General features: G+C 47.6%; 1 protein-coding gene across 2 annotated transcripts in view; it reads right to left on the reverse strand.

The window, feature by feature from the left end:
• The window catches only part of RALGAPB (Ral GTPase activating protein non-catalytic subunit beta), a 1,758,088-nt gene that overhangs the window by 1,008,891 nt on the left and 726,916 nt on the right, over window positions 1–22,281 (reverse strand). For both annotated transcript variants that reach the window (XM_086932393.1, XM_086932392.1), the window contains exon 14: window positions 1,734–1,798. In XM_086932393.1, the coding sequence (XP_086788519.1) occupies window positions 1,734–1,798 (65 nt within the window). The remainder of the gene's footprint in view (window positions 1–1,733; window positions 1,799–22,281) is intronic.

A 22,281-nucleotide genomic window follows, 5' to 3' on the forward strand; every position in this document is an offset into this window, starting at 1 on the left:
TGAAGTAAGTTCTATTCATCTTTCCCTTTCAGGAGAGCCAAACCGAGCAACTCTAATAACCTTTGGAGGAATCAGGCAGTCGGAGTTTTTTACAGTGTTTTGACAGGGACTACACTAACCACGCTCTATTCTTATTTACAGAGTTTCAATACGAGCCCCTCAACCCCGCCAGACCATGGGGCACATGTGAGCCTCTAAATGAGTATGTGATTATGTGTACATATTCATACTTGGTGTTTGTTGTGTTGTCACGTGGTTTATTTTTTTGTAAATAGCACTCGCCATCTCCACCTGAAAAATCAGCCTTACGCTTTTTCTCTTGCATAGCACGACGGAACACTATGTAGCTGCTAATTTTCACACACTATAGAGGAGCATTTATACGTCAGAAACTGGTGTTTATATTGATCATGCCTGCCAGCTTACACTGGTAGCATTCGTTACTTTAACAATGTTCTTTCTTTTTTATATCCTACAGATCCTACGTAACCAATGAGTTAATCGTATGTATGTCATTATTAGCCACTCATACTAGGTGCAGTGCTTAATTAATTAATGTATTCCTTTTTTCCATTCACCTTATTTATAGGTCACCTTTGGAGTGGTACACACAGGGCGGGTCCCTGTGTGGTCCTGAAGAAGAGCTTTGGTGAGGCTCGAAACATGTTGACTTATACTGGGTATTCCCAACTCATTATGGTTAAGCTTCTCCTCCCAGTATTCACCCCTGTTTTTAGATAGAGCAACTAGGAGCTATAATAAAGGCACTTCGCCAACTAGTTAGGTATTTTTAATTCATTACTCCCGCCTCCACATCACCACACTACACATTTTTCTCACTAAAGTGCTCCTACGTATCTGCAAATCGCAGCACGCCTCAATCTGCAGCGGATTGAGGGGACCCCTACGATGAAGCATGTCACCAAGGGGAAACCCTGGTGAGTGAGGAGACTCAAAGAAATGTTTCTTTCCTGCCTGTAGACTCTCCCACTCTAATTAGGGCAGAAGTCTTTCACTCATAGCTAAGTTCCTTTTCCGGCATTCCGGATTTTGTGTGTCTACTACTGTTCTAAGAGGGTGGACCTAGCTGATACCTCTTCCTCCCACCTTTTTCTGATTGTCCCCCAAATAATAGCCCAGAAAAATAAATACTTTTTAGAGGAGAAGAAAGTTTGTGAATCATGGGGGTAGAGGCCAGTGTACGGCTCCCAGGCTGAACTGAAGTTGTTGGTGGGCGACAAAGCCTTGAACTGTCCCTGCAAGATCTTTTATTAATGGCCTTGGTTCTGAAGAGGTAACACAAGGTGAACCGTGAATTATACCCGACCTGCATGGGCTTCAATCATCTATTTTGGGGTTCCTATCTTGATGGGCCACTCTGATTCTCCTGATTTGCTCTATTATGTCTGATTTATGTTACTTGGTTGTAATTCCTGTTTGAAATTAGGGTGTTGTGTAAAAAGGCCATGCCATTTCATGGCTTATGTGGGGTTTCTTACAGTTATTGGGTGGGTTGGGATAGTTACTATATAAGCTGTATGTTGTGCTCCGATCACTTTGCCTAGTTTGGATCTTGAGTAAAGATTTGTACGTCTTTTTCAAATGTTAGTTGTACACAACTTACATGTCAAGGACTTCTTAGCTTTATAACCTCATAAATGAAGACTTTAAATCGCACATGGAAATTCAAGTCGTTCCTCATGTAGTTGCTGAATATGAGGGATTTTTCTTACCGTTTCATTCTGACTGCCAGTGGCTTCTAAAAATGCTGAATCTTGCACAATATTCAGCATTGCTCCTAGGAAATTAGAGAAATATCATGTTATAGGAGCTAATAGATTTCAATCATTCATTCATAGATCTAATTAGCAGTATCTGGTCAAGCAAATCAAAAACATCTTGAAACTATAACAATGAAAATGCTAAACAGATTTTTAAAAACTTGCATATTACAAAACGAATATTTAAGGTGTGGGCATTAATACAATATTTCAGAAGCATCAAAAATCATTAGTCTTGTTGCTTTTTACAAAACAGATTTTTTATAATCAACTTTACTGATTTTGAGAGAACAAAGAAAAGGTGAGCAGCAACAGCACAGCACGCAGGTCCATATATATGGCATTGCAAGTATACTGATAATAGTGTTATACAATATGCACAGCGATCAAGCACATCACATGGTAAAACACGCAATCCATCGGAAATAAGGAGCTAACCATATGGACCCGATTATCCCAATTGGTCCGTCCATTTACCCCATATCTTTTGGTATTTGGCCAGGCTGCCCCTGGCTTAAAACAAGGTTTTCTCTTGAGCGGCACACCAGTCCACACCTCTGCGCCATTTAGCTATTGTAGGGGGATTAGGTTGCATCCAGGCCATTGCGATATCACGTTTGGCCACCATAATGGCCTTCCCCAAGAATAATTTATCTGCCAGGACCCGCCTGGACCGTCCATAACGCCCAGGAGGATACCCATGGGGTCGTGAGGTACATGTAATAAAAAACAAAAAAACAAATGGTTTTAAATGCCTTATCTCCTTTTTACCAGTCCTGGCCAGACAAATAATCCCACTCTGCACAGAGTCGCTGAGTGTCTGAAATCTACTCCGGGCATCAAAGATACAAGATGTAAATAATAATCTAGTTTCTAAATTAACAAGCAAATTACGGATATCAGGTTACCGAGTAACTCCTACATACAAGTGCATGGTGACCACTTTTGCAGATAATCATACTGGAAAAAAACAGTCACATGGTAATGCAGTATGAGCAGTCCAACTTAAAGATACCCACATTAACCAACTCCTGAGGAATGCTATTTAAAAAAATCTATGAGGAATAAACTGCACCCCTTCCAGTAGAATCCCTAGATCCTTAGCTGTCTCACTGAAAAAGACTGTGAAAGTCCATTTTGGTTCTTTTCTTACTTCAAAAGAGCCGAAAAAGCAATAAGTAGAAAAAGTCTGCTGGAGAATGGAAAAGATGGTGTCAGGACATATAGGATAGTGTATACCTTGAATTTAAGTATTGTACAGGCCTGGCCTAAATGTACGCTGGCAAAATAATACATAATTCTCAATTGAGTGTAACACAAATTTTGCACATTTTTTCAACATTTTGCATTACATAATGTGCATCCTTTTTGCACATCGGAAACTCACTCGGACAGAACATTTCTCACTAAGATATTTTCTGCTACAACCAGTCTCCGGTGCCAGTATCTCACAAGATGTTTTAGGCTAAGAGGCGCTCATGTGAAAAGAGTGAAGTGAGCTACCAGCAAACTATAGTTTGCTCTGAACACATAATTTTGTTAAGTTATTCGCAAAATATGGTGAAAAGAAAAAGTTACTTACCTTCAATAGCATTCTTTCTGGGAGATACTCTACCTAATCACAGATTCCTCACCTTAGAATACTCCACAGAAGCCAGCTTTCGCACGCCGCTAGGTGGGGCTCTGATGCTGAGACAGGACCACCCTTGAGATTGGCAATCTTATCGAAGAACAGATGCTCAAGCCCAAAAGCACTGGTTATCATACTCTCCTGGCCCAACACAAAGCCAATAAAAGGGGTTGCGCCTAGTCAGCCCTGATCTTTTTGTTTTTACAACTCAAGGCAGAGGGAGAACTGTGTGCGGGAGTCCAGAGTTCCATTCCCTACAGAATGTGTCTACTGAGTGTTCCTATGGAAACTCCAACACAAAAAGTTTTTGGCCGTGCATGTTCTTGATGGCTGCAAAAAACAATATAGCCAGAGTTCTCCTCACTGCTGGAATATGCATTGCGCCACCTCACGATGTAGTAGTCATTCGTGATCTTCCAGAAGTCACCTGCTGAGCTTGTCTGTTCCCTCATTCAAGGACACAGCCAGGTGGCTTGTGATCAGAAAGACACCCTACTGCTCAAATCAACTCGAGAGGAGCTGGGCCTCCCTGCGCAGGGCCCTAAGTCTTCACTGTGTCCTGTTTGTTCCCACATGACAGTGGTATTGTCTGTGGGAGCCTGCATCAGCCTCCCTTTGATAGACAGTAGGGAGACTTCAAGGTCAAGTGAATGACTTGTAACTCCAGCAATTTGATATTGAGTTGGGATTCCATTCCATCGGGCGTCCTCTTATCTAGGCCTCCCCGACATGACCTCCAAAACCCAGCAGTGACGCTTCCATCACCACCATCAGCTTTGGATGGGGAAGGGAGAGGAGCCTGCTGCTGGATAAACTGTGGTCAAGTAGCCCCCTACTGCACATTATCCGTTGAAATGTGTGTGATATTCAACAGGTTTCTCCTTGGTGCTTGGCCCACTGAAATTTCAATTTCCATTGCAGAGCCTGCTAATGCCACTTGGTATATTTAAGAAGGAAAATGCAGCAGATTAAAAGGCCAAGGTGTCTTTAGAGCTGGTCTCATTGAACGTCAGGGCCGAAACTGAAATATCAGAATCTTAACCCAAATGTCTTGGACTCATTGCAACAGAGGCAACACCCTGAACTGTACCGATCCAGCACAGCTCCAATTAAAGGAAGTAACTGAGAAGGAGACAGGTCATCTACGACGCGATCATGAACTCCAACAATGTCAGTAGATTTGCATTCATGCAATCGTGGTCCATTGCTAATTGTGGCATGCCTGTCGAGGTAGGGAAACCTTGTATCCAAAACCTCCAAAGTTATGCAGCAACCACCACCATCACTTTTGTGAACACTTGAGGGGCACTGGTGAGGTCAAAGGGGAGCAAGACAAACTGCTCCTAGCCTACTTTGAAACACAGGTAACATCAATCAGGACAGGTATATGGAAATATGCCTACGGCAGGGCCAAGAACCGTCGTTTTGTATAGGTCCAGTGTAGGAAAGGTCAGGACCAGCATGAGGATCTGCAATTTGCTTTCAGCAAGGTATTCAGAGGTCAAGTGTCGAAAATAAGTTGAAGCCCCTACCCTTTTTCAACACAAGGAGCTAGCGAGAGTAGAAAACCTTTTCTATTTCCTGGTTCGGAACTCTCTCAATAGTCCCTTTGTAAAGCAAAAAGTGTACATCTTGTAAGAGATTAGACAGGTGTTACTCTGAGAATCGCTTAAATGTGGAGGAAATATTTGGTAGCTTGGTCTCTGATGTCACAGGGGAATGGAATAGGAAAGAGTGCTGTCCTTGTTGGCATCCACGTTGCCCGGTCCATGTTCCCGTCCTTGAAAGGACTGAGGTGATTGTAGCAGTGGCCTAGGGAGAATAATGCTGCCTATATGCCAGCACCTTAGAGTTGTGTAAAAATGTCATAACTAGTGAGGAAACTGTTTGGCAGGGGTCGAAAGAACCAGGATCCTGCTGTTGCTCTTCTTTCCTTTAAATGTTCTACGGCAAAATGTGCTTTTTCGTTGAACAGACATGAGCTATCGAAAGGCATATCCATGACAGAGGCTTGTACATATCCAAAAAATCTTGTGGAGCACAAGGAGCCAACTGCCTTTCCCAGACAATTAGTAGTATCAAGGCCAGCATACATCCCACACTTAACATCTCGACCATCCTGAATGGTTTGAGCCGGTGAAGCCCGTTATGTCTTCCGGGACCGCCAGCAAGATCGTGCTGGTCATATCCAAGATGGCATGTTATACCAGCACAATAAACAGACTGCATTGACGAATTTCAATGCTAGGTTAGACGAGGAGAACATACGTTTTCCAAAACTGCCATCCTCTTAGACTCCTTGTCAGGAGTCGTGGGGAATGAACCAGCGTTCACCAGCTGAAGAACAATGAGACTGTCTGGAGCAGGATGTTTAGAGAGAAACGTAGGTTCACCAGGTGCCGATGTGTGAAGTCTGGCCACCTGCCTATTCACAGGTGAGCAAGAACAGGGCTTTGACCAGGAGCCCACTAAGGGCTAATAAGGGCCTCATTGAAAGGGAGCGACGGCTCAGATGAGGCTGGTCGAAGCTGTAAGTTTTCCATAAAGACATTAGATTTTTTTTTATAGAGAATTGTATTGATAGTTAGGCATGTCGTACAGTCTTATAATTTTTCAAAATTCCTTTAAGAGTCAACACATCTGTCATTCCATTCTTACAGCATATTACAGTGATTCCCCCACCCCAAGCACTGGTAATTGTATCATCCACATCTGTAATTATACATCGGCTGTTACTCGTCACTGTCTTCCACCCACGAAGCATGCTCTGCTTGTAGATATTGTATAAACGGACTACAGAAGTCCCTTGGGCGTGAGGCCATTGAAAGGGCCTCAGCATAAGTTTGTAGCTGTTCCTTACAATATGTCATGTCTGATATCCAGTCTTTTATGGTGGTGCGCTTCTGCTGCCCCACCTCATAGTCACACGTCATTTAGGTAGTAGGAGGGCTATGGCTAGTAATTTACAATTAGTTATTTTTTGTAATTTAATGAGGCTCCATAGACAGAACTGTGGAGTGTTTGCAATTTGCATTGTGAGTATTGTACCCAGTATATCAGTCACGTTTTCCCAGTATTCCTTCACTGGGGGACAGGCCCATGCAACATTTACAAAGTTTGCTTGTGAGGCACTACATCACACGCATCTATCATCTACCCTAAGGCCATATCTATATAATTGCATTGGCGTATATGTTTGTTGTAGGAACTTAAAATGAATAATGCATAGATTGCAATTAGGTGTAAGGATTTGTGAGTGTGCTGCAGAATCCCCATTAGTCCTTACATATGGGTGCATCCAGCATGGAGTTCGATCTCGTTAGTGCCTGTTCAGTGAGCCTATATTGTCCTGTTGGGCCATGTTGTATAGGTTGGTTATAATATGTTGCCGAGAAGGTGCAGTGGGCAGCATCTGTAGTGTTTTGTGGGTGGGGGGTTCCTGAGGGAATGTGGGTATAAATCCTTGAGAGCAGCTGGTAGCCTGAAATATGCAGAGTGTCAACTCATCGGCGAGCAGGCTCTGTCTGAAGATATCTCCGCAAGTTCCACAAACTGACCATTGCAGAACATATCCCCCATATCATGCAGCCCCACTTAGCCCAAAACTTCCCATGCTTTTATCTCCTTTCGGGTGATGTGACAGTGGTATATCAGAACATATACCAGGAGCTTGTGGGCCCGGTGCACCAGTGTGTGCCATGCTGCTAGAGCAGTATGCACTGGGTTGGAATGTAGTTAAGTGGATGCACCCAGTAGTGTGCATACTGCATACAAGTGCCAATCCGGGATTCCAAAGCCTCCCCGAGCACAGTGGTGTGTAAGTTCTTTCCATTCAACTCTTTGTTACTGACCGACCCATGTGAGTGTATTCAAGCATGACCAAAGCATTAGAAAAAACTGTTGTGATAAAGGGCTAGGTATATTGGCAAATAAATACAAAAATTATGGTAGTACAACCATTTTTTTGGATCGCGATTTTTATCTGCTAGTTTTGGCGGCAATCGGATCCATCTAGCCAATTAAGTCTCACATTTTGATAGGGCCCTCCCATAATTCTCCCTGGCTACTTGTCCCGGATCTCTGTCTATCCAGATCCCTAAATATTTGACTGGGTCTATTTACCATTGTAGAGAAAAAAACACGGGACCTGTTGTGTGTTAACCATCAGTGAGATCACCATTGATTTGGCCCAATTTATGCTTAATCCGGAGTGCCAATAGAAATGAATATATTCCCTGATCAGTAGGTTTAAATTATATGCCAGTGAGGGACATATAAGACCGTATCATCTGTGCATAGTGAGATGCTGAGAGGTCGTAAGCGGAACAGTAGTGCTGTGTTCGTGTGTTTCTGCTGTATTTTGCATGCTAGCGGCTCAAGGGTTAGCGTGAACATTAGTGGTGACAGTGGGCATCCCTGTCGGGTCCCCTATAAATCCGTAGTGGATTTGCAGTATTGCCATTGATGTGGAATCTGGTGCTAGGTTCAATATGTAATAGAGAAGTCCAATGGATGAATGTGTGCGGGAATCCCATTCTGGGAAGGACCATAAACCTATACTCCCATTCTTCTCAGTTGAATGCTTTGGCTGCATCTAGTAAAGCAGCAGCCGAAGATAATCGGGATCCATGTGATGTAATAATGCAAAGATTGTACGCAAGTTGTGTGATATCAAGTGCGTCGGGATGAAGCCAGATTGGTCTGGCAGGACCAATTGTTGCATTAGGGGTTGTATTCCAAAGAGCTAACATTTTGGCCAATATTTTTGCATCAGTAGTTATGAGAGATAGAGGTCTATAAGACTCACAATATTCTGGGTTCTTTTCTGTTTTAAGTAATGTTATTAATAATGCCTCCTGTATGAAAGGGGGGGGGGTATTTCTTTGTTGTATGCCTCCATATACATCGCAAATAAGTGAGGGGTCAGTAAATCACTGAATTCCTTTTAGAACTCATTTGGCAGGCAGTCTGTGCCCGGGGTTTTCCCGTTTGGGAGGGCCTTGATCGCCTATTTAGTGTTCTCTCTCGTTAGAGGTTGCATAAAGTATTCTCTAAGGGAGTCCGACAGTCAGGTCAGGGCTACGTCTTCTAAATACTGGGCGATCCAGTATGTTGAGGAGGTCCTCTGTGAGGAATATAAGTGTGTGTGTAGTAGTCTACAAAGGTTCCTATTATTGATGGCGTATCATAGTGTGTTTCTCCTTGGGTATCAACAATCTGCACAATTTGCATGGTGTTATTGTGGGACCAATTTGTCTCGAGTGCGCGGCCAGGACGGCTGTCTTCTCCATACTTCCTCACGGTGTGGCTGTGCGTTGGGTATTTTACTTCATTATCTGCAAACTCCCTGTAAGCAGTCATTTTAGTTATAATATCAGCTAGTAATGTAGGGTTAGACGTTTGTGCGTGCTCTCTCTCTAGTGTCTGTATTTCGTTTTCTAGCTTGGCCAATTGTTGGCGTTCTCTCGGAGCACACCTGCGTGTTTCCCAATACAGTGCCCCTGCAGGGTCATATTAAAGGCATCCCATTATGTCAGTGTACTTGTGACTGTTCCAGAGTTGTGATCAAAGAACTCCATAATGGCTTGCCTTATATCAATTTTAAATGCTTGGTCTACCATTGCTGTTGCCGGAAAGCGCCATCTGAAATGTTGCGGTGTGTGCGTGGGGAGTTTGAGCACTAAGCAAACAGGTGAATGATCAGATAGTGTTTTGGGCATTGTGTCCATCCAGGTGGTGATCCCTTTTGTTGCTAATCCAGTAGTCTATTTGTGTCCATGTGTTATGCGATTTAGAGGAACAGGTGCCCAGGGTGTCTGAATCTCCATAAGTCAAGTAGACCCAGTTCCTCCATTCCGTCCCTTAGCACCTTGTCTGCCTGTTGGTCTCGTCTGTCTTGTCTCGTTGATCTGTGTTAAAATCAAACCCCCCCCCCCCCCCCCCCAAATTATCTCTGCTGGGGCTAGGTCGTGTAATTTGGCCCATATTTGTGCGTAAAAGGCCAGGTCGTCTGTATTTGGCCCATAAACATTTACTAGCATCAGCTCTGTCCCTCAAAAATTTCCCTGAACTATAATGTATAATCGTCCTGATTATCGCTTGAAGGGCTACAACCCTCCCAGCTGAGCTCACAGAAAAAAAATAATTATCTTTCAGTTCTCAAGCTTTTAGTCAAACTTAAGCATGTGTAGTAGCGTAATTGGGGTGTCTCTTAACTAGCAGTACTCTACATCGAGTAAGAAGATGCTATGCTTGTGGACGTCCACCGTGCTCCCACTTTGAGTGTTGTATTGTTAGAAAGGTGCGTTTCTTGGAGAAAGGCCACTTCCACTCCATTGCGGTCAAGGTAAGCTATTATCTGCCTGATCTTCCCTGGATTATTCAGTCCCCTAACATTCCAAGTGAGTAGTGTGAATGGTGTAGTAGCATGCATCATTTTGCGTCTGGGCATCTTTCCATAAAGTTATGTGCTGGTGTCTTTTGGGATTGCTCTGGTGATTTAACAGCTGCATTACTTCAATCATAACCTATCACTATCTTTTTAACTCTCTCCCCGAATCCAGCCCCCACCCACTCCAACACTCCAATTGCATCATAGACATTTCCCACTTAAATTTCCTTTATCCCAACTCCCCTCCAACCCACCAAAAAACTACTGTAATTTGGTGTGTTGTACACATGGAAGCGGACTCGGCCTGCTGGAATCCCCACAGTTGGTATTTGCGGGGTGGCCGTCTGTCCATTGTCAATAAGGTGCCAATAGCATAACAACTATATAGCAGACCATGATCCTCCAGCCTTACAACAACAGTAGGCCCCCCTGGTTCATTCTTGAATTTTCACAATAGGTAGTCTTTCTAAGTTTAATGTTCTCATATTTACTCTGTGGCAACTTTTTAAACCCCTTTACCTTATGCAGTCTCCATTCAATGAGGGGGAGGGGGGAATCCCACATAGTGGTGAGTTATTCTGGATCCTCTGGTCCTTAGGTTGATTCTTGGTCGCCTTGTTCCCCTCTGGGTGATTTGCGTCAGGCACTTGTTTTCTTTCGTTGCTGAAGATATTGTTGAAAGTTTTGGGATTTTCCATCAACTGTGATCTTGAGGCAGGCAGGATACTCTATGTTCAGTTCATAAAGCTTTTGTTTTGCCGACAAATGTATTTTGCTCTTCCTGAACTTGTGGCGTGAAGTCCGCGTTGTGAGAAGTTGGCCTGGCATATGATGTCCACTATTCTAGTGGGCACCTTGCACCAGTCCAAACGACCCTTATTGACGGTAGGTTTAGACAACCTTTATAGAAAGCTATCCTAGTGGTAGCTGTGGAGAGCAGCCTTCAGGCTAAGTCTTGAAGGAATGTAAAGCAGCTTGTTTTACCAGTCTATAATCCCTTGAATAATCAAATGAAAGGAGAACCACACCAGATATATATCAAATATATATGTATTTATTCTAAACACAACCCCTCTAGTCTCTTTATGAGGCTAGAGGCAAAAGTGCAATACTAGAACTTAAATAGAATACAGTAAATAGCACAATATACGTTTTGCCCTAGAGGCCTCACAAACCATATACTAAGAAAGTGGTATAAGTAAATCTGTAAAGATAGAGACAAAACCTAGGGCCTTGAGAACCGCTGGGGCAACCAGGAACCACCCAAGGTAGGGACGCAGGAGACCCACGGGGGACGCATGCAGTGTCTAAACACAGCAGAGAATCACCATTGACTTCTATGGAGAAAGTTTAAGTTACAAAGTTAAAGATTAAGGAGACTTAGGAGTGGACTAGGATGGTACCCCTTCAGTACTGGACACTTCGAGAGTCAAGACCCACGGAAAACAAAGTACTCGTGTTACCTCACCCAGGGAAGCCAGGTGCATAGGTGTTGTTTCGTGTCGGGTTTCGTTGTCGTTTCCTATGGAGAGCTGCAAAGAAGTGCTGCAGGTGACCAGGAGAAAAGTGTCCGAATGGATCCAAGGGTGGATCGAAGATTTGAAGAATCTGAAAGCAGAGGGGACAGAGTCTGGGTCAATAGCCAGTGACCAGGATGGCGACAAGAAGATGCCAGCCGATGACGGGTGCTTTCAAGTGATGCAGGTGAAACTTGACTCTTCAGCCACGAAGACCAGGAGGTGTCGACGATGACCAGGAGCTGAATTTAAGCTGTCCCACGAAGGATGTCATGTGCTGCAGCGTCGGAATCCGGATTAGACCCAACAAGCCTTGGCAACAACAACCCACGCAGAATGGAAAGACTGGCTTTGGTACAGACCAGCAAGGTCTGAGGGACCCGCCCTTTGGAGGGGAGTCAGGGCATGTCTGGAGCTACCAGGGAAGCCCAAGAAGCAAAGTAGATTCCTTCGTCGGGACCCACTAGCCAACGGACTAGGGATCACGAAGGCACCTCGAGCTGAAATGCTGAAAGCAGGCCCACGGAACACTTGTGGAGTGTGGGCCCACAATCTTTGATGCAAAAGGAGCTCAGGTCTTGGACTACCAGTAGCCCAATGCACAACTTCGGGAAAGCTTGGGAAGTCGATGCAACAGCAAATGTGCAGGATGTCCAGGAGTTCCGGTCCCACGTCTCTCGTGATAGCTACAGGTCTCAGCTTCGCTGGGGACCCGTGTCAGCCTCGGAGATGTCTGGAAGTCCGCGTCCTGTGTCGCAGATTCTTCGGTAGAATGTCGAAGGTCCAAGATTAATGTTTCAGAGTTTCGTCCAGGGTAATCTAAAGTCCTAGGGACTGGGTTCCTATACTTATACCAAGTTTAGGGGTTGGACTAACTCTAGGGTCCCACCTATGGGAGGACCTGGGGAGGGGTGGTTACACCCCTTCCCCTTTGTTCAGTTTCGCCACAGGACTGGGGCTGAGTGCCCCAGCAACCGAATTGAACTGGAAAATGCATCGGACACCTTGTGTGCCCCAGGCAGTGTCTGAAAAGCATTCACTGAATGCAACCCACCCTGCCCAATACACTAAAGCCTGTCTGGGGAGGTGCTGGCTGGAGGGTAGTATTCCAAAGTGTTTGACACCAAACACAACATGTTTTGATAAAGCCAAACCAAAGTTAGCATTAACCACCCACGAGCTTTATAATGCACTTAAGAGTATATGGTATGGCCATATCACAGAACAGCTATAAGGAAGGGATTCCGAAAGCTGCAGAGGGGCTCAGCTCATGCTAGGGCACCCTCTCACACAAAACCAAGCACTCTGCTTTCAAGATTGTCAAGGCCTCCCATAGGAGTGACTTATAGGTTAATGTTTGTCTGTTTTAAAAGGTAGATATAGGTATACTATGTAGGAGAGTGGGGTCTGCAATCCTATGGTCACCCCCGATTTTTGCTTTTTGCTTCACTGGTTTACGACTTTCCCTGGCTGTGGGCCTGCTAATCAGACCCACAGCCTAGCTGTTCTCTCTCTAAATTGACACACATGTACCTTAGGTGCATTTACCAATTGGTACTGGGCCACCTTATCAGTCCCTGTACAGCATACCTTAGGTATCCAGGGCATAGGTGTACCCAGGGCCTACCAGGGGCTGCAGCATGTATTATGCCACCCATGGCTGGCCACCCAAATCTGACACAACTGGCTGCACGACAGCTGGGGCAAGGTGGTGTAATCACCCTTTGCTTTAGAGATAGTTTTCCTATATCTAACCCTAAAATGGACACATACATTCCTATCAGTCACTCCTATGGCAGGCCTTATCAATCCTGAAGGCAGAGTGCTTGGAATTATGTGAGATGGTGCTCTGGCATGAGCTGAGCCCGTTTGCAGCTTGCGGAACCAAGTCCTAATAGCTGTTCCATGATAACGCGTACCATATACTCTTAAGTGCATTATAATCCTCGCGGTTATTTGCTAACTTTGGTATCGCATTATCAAAACATGTCGAGTAAGGTGTCATACGAATTGGAATACCAACCCCTCGCCAATTCTGGCGACGGGGTTAGCATTCCACCTTTCTAGAGGGACACGACATGTATGTAACTGTGAACCCCGGTTAAAGTTAACTCGAGCCTCAGCTTCACAAAATGGATGCTGCCACCACTGACACAAGTCTGACCTCCTGCTGCTGGGAGTCCTTCCAGCGAGGGAGGCTTGGACAAAGGGTTTCCTGCCTTGGGAGGTGCTAGCACCACCCCAGACAGGATTTTGTGTATTAGGTAGGACGGGGCTCAAAGGAATGAGACATGCCTGGGGCACACAAGGTGCCCTGTGCATACACCAGTCAGAACCAGTTCCTGGGGCACTCCAGCCCCAGAGCTGGCGACAGACCGGACAAAGGAAAGGGGGTGTAACCACCCCCCTCCTGGTCCCACCCAGAGGAGGGACCTAGTCTTAGTGCAGCCCCCTTCAGCTGAATAAAGGTAGGAGCTGGTCCGGATCCAAATCAGATTAATTTGACTACTTACACGAAGAAACTCTTGACCTTCGACCTCCTGATTCCAGAAGACTGAAGAATCTCCCCTATGGTCAGGGAGTGACCATCCTGCTTCGCAGGCACCATCAAGCTCCTGTGCGGTTTGCTGCAGAGACCTTCCATCCCGGAATCCGACGACCCAGCTCTACAAGACCCGGACCTCCAGACCTCTCTGACCTCTATCCACATCCACAGCACAGCTGGGACCCGTGGGTGCGACGAGCAACGTGGAGACGGCCATCTTGTGAAAACCTGCACAGCGCTTCCAGCACGACCGCCGAGGGATCCTCGAGTGAGTGCATTGGGGTTTGAGAAGCCCTACACCGACGCAGCTCCTGCACCAAAGACCAGCCCCCCAGCATCCACGAGATCTGCGTGGGGCCCTTTTGCCTGGTTGCTGCTCTTCCTGTTGTCTGGTCACTCGCCGGCTGGCCTGTGACCTCTGAGACGACGACCCGAAGAATCTGACACTGCTAGTCTGGTCCCCCAGACTGGCCCTTGCTTCCCTGTGAACGAGAAGCACCCCAGACCCTCCTGGTCCGCACCAGACGCCATCTTTGCTCCACCGCGTGGCTTGCATTTGCCAAGGCCTACTGTCCAGATCGACGATCCGACGACGCCAACAGCAGCAGACTACTTGGGACAGCTCGTGCCTCCAGCCTAGTCGTGAAGAACAGCTCCTGGTCCACACAGCTGCAGAGAGAAGCGACCCTTCCTTCACCTGACTGCGGCGACAGCATCTGGTTCCCTCCTGGTTCCAGCACCGTCACTGGCTAGTGACCGAGACTCTGTCCCCTTCCCTTTCAGGACTTCTTCCTTCCAGTTCCATCCTCGGAACCAACGGACTCCTCCATCTGGCTGCCTGCCAGCAACACCTTGTTTCAGGCATCACCGGGATCAACGCAGCAAAACCGACGCAACTTCAGCCCCATGCACCCGCAGCCTGTGGGTTAGGTAACTAAAGCCTCTAGGTGCTGAAGTCTGTGTACACTATCCTAGTGTCCAGGTCCACTGTTGTTTTCCCTCCATCCAGCCGGGTTCTTCCGGAATCCGTAACTTTCTAAACTGTACGATCCATAGACGTTGGCATGCATCCCGCGTGAGAGTTTCCACTCTGCACGTGAGTCCCGTGGGCCTCCAGCTCCTTACTTACCTAGTTTGTAGCGTAGTCCTAGCGATCCTCCAGCCTCTGGATCTCCTTACAGTACTTTCCTTGCTAGCTTTCCATTGTTTTGAGTATATGGTCTGCCGTGCCCCTAGGGCGCACTTGTAAATATTGTGCAAACTCGTATTTCCTTTTAAGTATTGTCATGTGCTTAGCCCTCTGATCTCATAAAGAGTTCAGAGGTGTTGATAGTTAATAAATAACTGTTTATTTTCATAACTACCTGTGTGGTGTCAGTTTCATTTGGTATTCAAAGGTTATATGTGGTAAAACAGCTGGCTTCACATGCCATAAAGAGTTTAGCCTAAAGACTGCTTTAGTCCACGCTACTAGGATAGCTGGTCTATAAGGTTGACTTACAACCAATCACCATAAGGGTTGTTTGGACTGATACAAGGTGATCACTAGAACTAGTGAGCATCATATATCAGGCCAACTTCTCACATACTATATCTAAGTAAGACGTGCTTACACCACCTTACCCAGGCTGCAAGTGCAGACCTGTTGTTCCATTTTGGAACACTTCCCAGAGGTGGCATAATACATGCTTCAGCCCCTGGTAGGCCTCTGGGGTACCTATGCCCTTGGTATCTAAGGTACCATATATTAGGGACTCACAAGGGTAACCCAGTAACCAATCTGGAGTGTACCTAATGTACAGGTTATCAATTTAGAGAGGGAAACAGATAGGCTGGGACCCTGGATAGCAGGATCCCAGCCAAACGAAGTCAAAAACCCTCAAAACACCAGGAAAAAAGTGGGGGGAACCATATAGTCAGATTCCACCTTCCTACACGCGTATATGGAGATCTCGGTACCTGCAAATTGGAAGGTCTGTAGTTCACGTGAGCAGCGTAGTACTGCATCTCGAGCTCTATAATTGAGGATTTTTTCTACGATTGGTCGAGGTCTTTCTCCAGGAGGTGGCTTTGACGCCAATGACTTATGCGCTCTCTCCACAATAACATTTCCCGAGACGGATTCTCTACCTAGCAGGTCTGTAAGCAGTTTTTCTACAGACCTCTCCATATTTCCAGTGTTCGTGGACTCTGCAATACCTACAAATCTAAGGTTATTGCGTCGGGAGCGCGCTTCCAAATCTTCAGCTTTGGCCTGAAGTAGAGCTAGTGTCTTTTCCACTCGCTTTTGGCTTTTCTCAGTTGCATGTTGGACTTCTTCTGTTTCAGATACCCTGCGTTCCACCATGCCAAGACGCTCTGTATGTTTGTCTATCCTTTCTGACATTTAATCAACTCGATATGTTAAAGCATCTAGATTTCCATCGAATGCAGTCAGTATTGTCTGCATTGCAGTAAGGGTTTAACGTAGGTCTCCCCGAATTTCCGTCTCGGGGAACAATGTTTGTGCTCTGGTTCTCCTGATCGTCGCTGTGCAGTCCTAGTGTTTTGCGCTGGTCAAATTGTAACTTCGATTGCAATTTATCAGTTTTCCCCATGTTTGCGGTATATCAACTTGTGTGAGACTGATAGTTTCTACTAGACTTGCTCTTAGTGCAGGAAAAGTGAATCAGTGATGTTTGTGCAGCGAGCTATGAATTGTTGGTCTGAATCATCTATTAATTCCTGTCAGAATATTGCTATTTGTAGGTTCTTCCTTTGGGTTATATGTAGAGAGCATTTCCCGCTGGCGTTCTTTTTAGGGTTGTGTCACTTGCGTGCAGCCGGAGTTGTTCAGGACGGTCTCTCTACGCATGGCTATGCTATGTTTTGTGGTTTCATTTGTCAACGTTGTGGTACCAGGATACTACAGCATCTTGCAATGGTGGGGCAACTACGACTGCCTGGGAATAATTTTCTTACGGTTCCCTCCCTTTGTGCTTGTTTCGCTCACTTGTAATAGCCAATGTTGGCCTAGGTGGTAGCCCCAAATTTAGGGCAGTGTAGAGGGTCTATGTTCGGCCGCTCAGTGTTTCGCAGAGGTGGGGAGCACCCTTGTCCTTCTATCCCCTCACAGCTTGGGCACTGTTTGATTCTGCAGTGTGATACTGTTAGACCTGGCATCATTGGCGTGAGTCTCCCTTCCATTTTTACTGATTGCCTCCTCTGTTTTTGATATGTTTTGCTGGTTAGAGGTTTTGGGCAGTGTGCCACTGCTATTCAGTGCCACAGTGCAAGTGCTCCCCATGTTAAATTGATGTATTGATTAGTGACTCCATGATTGGGTTATTTGATTTACTTGTCGGACCCTAGTACAGTGAACCATGTGTGCCCAGGGCTTGTAAATCAAATGCTGCTGGTGGGCTTGCAGCACTGGTTGTGGCACCCAAAGCAGCAGCCTGTAAAGTGTGTCTCAGGCCTGCCATTGCAGAGCCTGTGTGCAGTCTAGTACTGCCATGTTGACTTGGGCCAGTGCACCCACTTGCTAGTCCTAAACCTTCCCTTTCTTCATTTCAAACACCCCTATGGTAGGCCCAAGGGCAGGGTGCATTGTAAGGATAAGGTAGGACATGCCCTGGTGTGTGTGGCATGTCCTAATAGTGAATTACAGCTATTTTTGTGTTTCACTATTGCAAGGCTACCTATTCTCCATAGGCCAGAATGGGGAGTTTGATTATTACATCTTATAATCCTAACTGACTCAGAGAACATGGTAGAAATTCGAATTTAGTATGCCTGAACTCAGAATTATAATATACATCTTTTAGTAAAGTTGTTTTTCACATTCTGTGTTTGAAAATACCACTTTTAGGTAGTGGGTTTTTCTTGCCTAACTATCCAAGCCTGCCTCTGCTTGGTTGTGTATTCCTTGTCTGGAGTTTGAGTGACAGGGGCTGTGAAATTCCAAGAGACAGGGTGAGTCAGCCCAGTGGTGAATAGAGAGATCTGCATCTAGATGGGAGGGAGGAGTTGCACCTGGGACCTGAATAGGGCTGTGCCTTCCCTCCACAATGCTGGTGCCACCTCCTTTGGTGTGTTCTGATGTCTCTGCCCTGCACTGTGAAAGGAAAGAAGGAGTCATGTCAACAAAGTGCTCCAGGACTGACCAGAACTGGTTTGAGCTAGGCAGAGGCCTCTCTGCCTTCAGAGAACAAAGAGAATAGTAGTATAAATATTCTGGGAACAAGACAAACCTTTGCAAAGGAGAAGAACCAAGGAAGCTGCAGGAGTTTGGACTGCCCCTCTGCCAATGTGCAGTTTGCTGGGTTGGCCTGCAGTGGTTTCTTTATTGCCAAGGAAAGGAGAAAGAACTTTCAAAGAACGTTCTTCATCTTGCAGAATATTTTTCCAAGGACTTGGAATTGTGCTTGCCTCCTGCTAACGTCTCAGGGACAAAAGACTTCACCTCCAGATCCTCTCAGAGCTTTCTTGCTGGGAATTCTGGCTACAGAAGCCTGCGTGTTGCTGGAGCTGGAATCGCGACGAGAGAAGCGCATCGCAGCTGTTGCCGTCGCATTGCCAGAGAAGTGTGTCGCCGCCGCAGAGGTTGCAGCCGCATCACCAGAGAAAGGTGCCTTCACCAAAGCTGTTACTCAACGCATCACCGGAGAAGCTTGTCGCCGCCGCATGGTCGCCATCGCATCACTGGAGAAGCGTGTCGCGGCTCCAAACCTACAGAATTCACAACCGGGGTGCACGCATCATCTTCATGTCGTCGCATTAGGACGTCGGCTTATCGCATCGCAGCAGGATTGTCGCATCGCAGGGAGGCACCATCTTGCGCATCGAAACCAGGCTGCAGGCCGAGAATCTACGCATCACCTCCGCTCCAGTAAGGATCAAGACGCATCCCCTACTCTGCTCAAGCATTGAGGCACAACACATCATTTAGCGCGGGGACACGTCGAGAGACGTCACCAGGCGCTCTATAAGCTCCTATAATAATAATAATCATCTCCCCCGAAGCACGGAACCAACGCATCTCCCACTCTGAGAGCCTTTTGTTTATTTTGGGTTACGCATCCAGGTACTTTTGTGAGTACTTTGTCGCATTTATCATCAACTTGAAATAAGCAACTTCTACCATCTTTAAGTCTACTTTAACTACAGTATTGTGGATTTTTCTCGTTTGAGGTCTTGTGTTAAGTCGATATAAAGAATAATTATTTTTAAAAAACCTGTGTGGTGTCCGTCTGTAGTGTTTTCAGTGTATTGCTGTGTATATTCATAAATGCTTAACACACTGCTTCAGAGATAAGCCTGTCTGTTCGTGCCAAGCTACCAAGGGGGTGAGCAGGGGTTATCTAGGAGTGTAATCCCCTTATCCTGACTTAGAAGCAATCAATCAATCATATCATTTGTAAAGCGCACTACTCACCCGTGAGGGTCTCAAGGCGCTGGGGTGGGGAATGCTGCTACTGCTCGAAAAGCCAGGTCTTGAGGAGTTTTCTGAAAGTCAGCAGGTCTTGGGTCTGCCATAGGTGGATGGGGAGGGTGTTCCAGGTCTTTGCGGCGAGGTGGGAGAACGATCTGCCGCCTGAGGTCGCTCTTCGGAAGCGGGGGACGGTAGTGAGGGCGAGGTCGGCGGAGCGGAGCTGGCGGGTGGGGGTGTAGAAGTGGAGTTGTCTGTTGAGATGCGTTGGTCCGGTGTTGTGGAGTGCCTTGTGTGCGTGGGTGAGGAGCTTGAAGGTTATCCTCTAGTTGACCGGGAGCCAGTGCAGGTCTCTCAGATGGGGTGTGATGTGGCTGTGGCGAGGGATGTAGAGCATCAGGCGTGCAGAGGCGTTCTGGATGCGTTGGAGCTGTCTCATGAGTATGGCCGAGGCTCCTGCGTAGAGGGCGTTTCCATAGTCCAACCTACTGCTGACAAGGGCCTGGGTGACTGTTCTTCTCGTTTCAGTGGGGATCCACTTGTAGATCCTACGGAGCATGCGGTGGGTGCTGAAGCAGAAGGAGGAGACGGCGTTGACCTGTTTAGTCATGGAGAGGGTGGAGTCGAGGATGACCCCTAGGTTGCGTGCGTGGTCGGTGGGTGTTGGAGCGGTTCCCAGTGCTGTCGGCCACCAGGAGTCGTCCCAGGCCGAAGGGTTGGATCCGAGGATGAGGACCTCCATCTTGTCAGAGTTCAGCTTCAGTCGGCTGTTCCTCCTCCATTCAGCAACGGCCTTCATTCCTTCGTGAAGGTTGGTTTTGGCGGTGTGGGGGTCCTTGGTGAGGGAGAGTATCAGCTGGGTGTCATCGGCGTAGGAGAGGATGTTGAGGTTGTGCCGATGGACGACGTGGGCGAGCGGTGCCATGTAGATGTTAAACAGAGTTGGGCTGAGGGACGAGCCCTGGGGTATGCCGCAGATCTCGGTGGTTTCGGAGCGGAAGGGGGGAAGGCGGACGCTCTGTGTTCTGCAGGAGAGGAAGGAGGTGGTCCAGTCCAGGGCCTTCTCTTGGATCCCAGCGTTGTGGAGGCGTGTTCGTAGTGTGTGGTGACAGACTGTGTTGAAGGTGGCTGACAGGTCCAGAAGGATGAGGGCTGCAGTTTCTCCGTTGTCCAGCAGGGACTTTATGTCATCGGTGGCAGTGATTAGGGCAGTCTCGGTGCTGTGGTTGCTGCGGAACCCGGACTGGGAAGGGTCCAGGATGTTGTTCTCCTCGAGGTAGCAGGTCAGTTGTTCGTTGACAGTCTTCTCGATGACCTTTGCCGGGAACAGGAGCAGGGAGATGGGCCGGAAGTTCTAGAGGTCTGGGTCCGCCTTGGGTTTGAGTAAGGCGTTGATCTCGTCGTGCTTCCAGCTCTCCGGGAAGGTTGCTTTCTCGAAGGAGGTGTTGATGACTTTCCGGAGATGGGGTGCGATGGATGTGCTGGCTTTGTTGAAGATGTGGTGTGGGCATGGTTCAGACGGAGATCCGGAGTGGATGGTGTTCATGATTTTGATGGTGTCATCATCGTTGATGTTGGTCCAGTAGAGCAGGCGGTTGGTGCGGATGGTGGTCGTGGGGGCGGAGGTCTCAGTGGTTGTCGGGGTGGTCGTGGCGTTGAAACTGTCGTGGATGTCTGTGATCTTACGGTGGAAGAAGGTGGCCAGCGAGTCGCACAGGTCTTGCGAGGGTGGGACATCGTTGGAGCTGGGGTTGGAGAGTTCCTTCACGATGTTTAAGAGCACTTTGCTGTTCTGCGCGTTGTTGTCTAGGCGGTCTTTGAAGGAGGCCCTTTTGGCGGATCTAATGAGGTGATGGTGTCTGCGGGTGGCATTCTTGTGGGCGGCGTGGCTGTCCGGTGTTCGTTCACGGAGCCAGATCTTCTCCAGCTTTCGGGAGGTTTGCTTGGAGGCCCAGAGGTCTTCAGTGAACCAGCTGGCTTTCTTGTTGGTATGATTGTTGGAGGGTTTCTTGATCGGGCGAGGGTGTTGGCGCAGTCGCTGTTCCACTGTCTGAGGTTGCGGGCGGCGGTGTCGGGGTCGGTATGGTCGGCGGGTGGGCTCTGGGCGAGGGTGGTGGTTAGCTGGTCTTCGGTGACTTTGCTCCAGCAGTGGTGAGGCATCTGTTGGGTGCGGTGGTGCGTTTCTTGCAGGTGAAGTGGATGCAGCGGTGGTCGGTCAATTGGAGTTCGGTGGTATGGTTGAAGGAGACGTGGGGGCTTGCACAGAAGATGGGGTTAAGCGTGTGACCATCGGAGTGGGTGGGTGTTGTGACGAATTGTCCGAGTCTGGCTAGGTTGTCGATCAGGGTGGTGGAGTTGGTGTCGTCATTGTTCTCGAGGTGGAAGTTCAGGTCCCCAAGGAGGATGTAGTCCGTGGAGGCGAGGACGTGTGTGCTGACGTAGTCGGCAATGGAGTCGCTGAACTGTGGTCGGGATCCAGGCGGTCTGTAGATAAGGGTTCCTCTGAGGGTGGTTTTGGGGTCAGTGTGGATCTGGAAGTGCAGGTGTTCGGCGGTGCTGAGGGTGTCGTCGGTGTTGGTCGAGATTCAGAGTGTTCCTGTGGATGATGGCGATTCCTCCTCCCGCTCTGTTGGTGCGGTCCTTGCGGGTGATCTTGTAGCCTTCCGGGACGGCTAAGGCGGGTGCTGAGGCGGAGTTCAGCCAGGTCTCCGTCAGGAAGGCGACGTCTGGGGAGGTTGGGTCGAGTAGGTCCCAGAGTTCAACAGCATGTTTTCGGGCAGAGCGGGTGTTGAGAAGGATGCATCTGAGGTGGTTGGTTTCTTTCCTGGTCGGCAGCCTGGTGGGGCGGATGCTTGTGAAGCTGCAGTTCCGGCAGGTGAAAGCTCCGTAGGTGCGCTTCGGGCGGCCAGGAAGCAGGTGTCCGATCGTCTGGTGTTGATGCGTGGAGGGTTCTGGCATCGTAGCGGTGTCGGGCATTGTGACGTTCGTGGTGTCCAGGGGCCCTGGC

This window comes from Lissotriton vulgaris, chromosome 7 (assembly GCF_964263255.1).
Source record: "Lissotriton vulgaris chromosome 7, aLisVul1.2, whole genome shotgun sequence".
NCBI lineage: Eukaryota > Metazoa > Chordata > Amphibia > Caudata > Salamandridae > Lissotriton > Lissotriton vulgaris.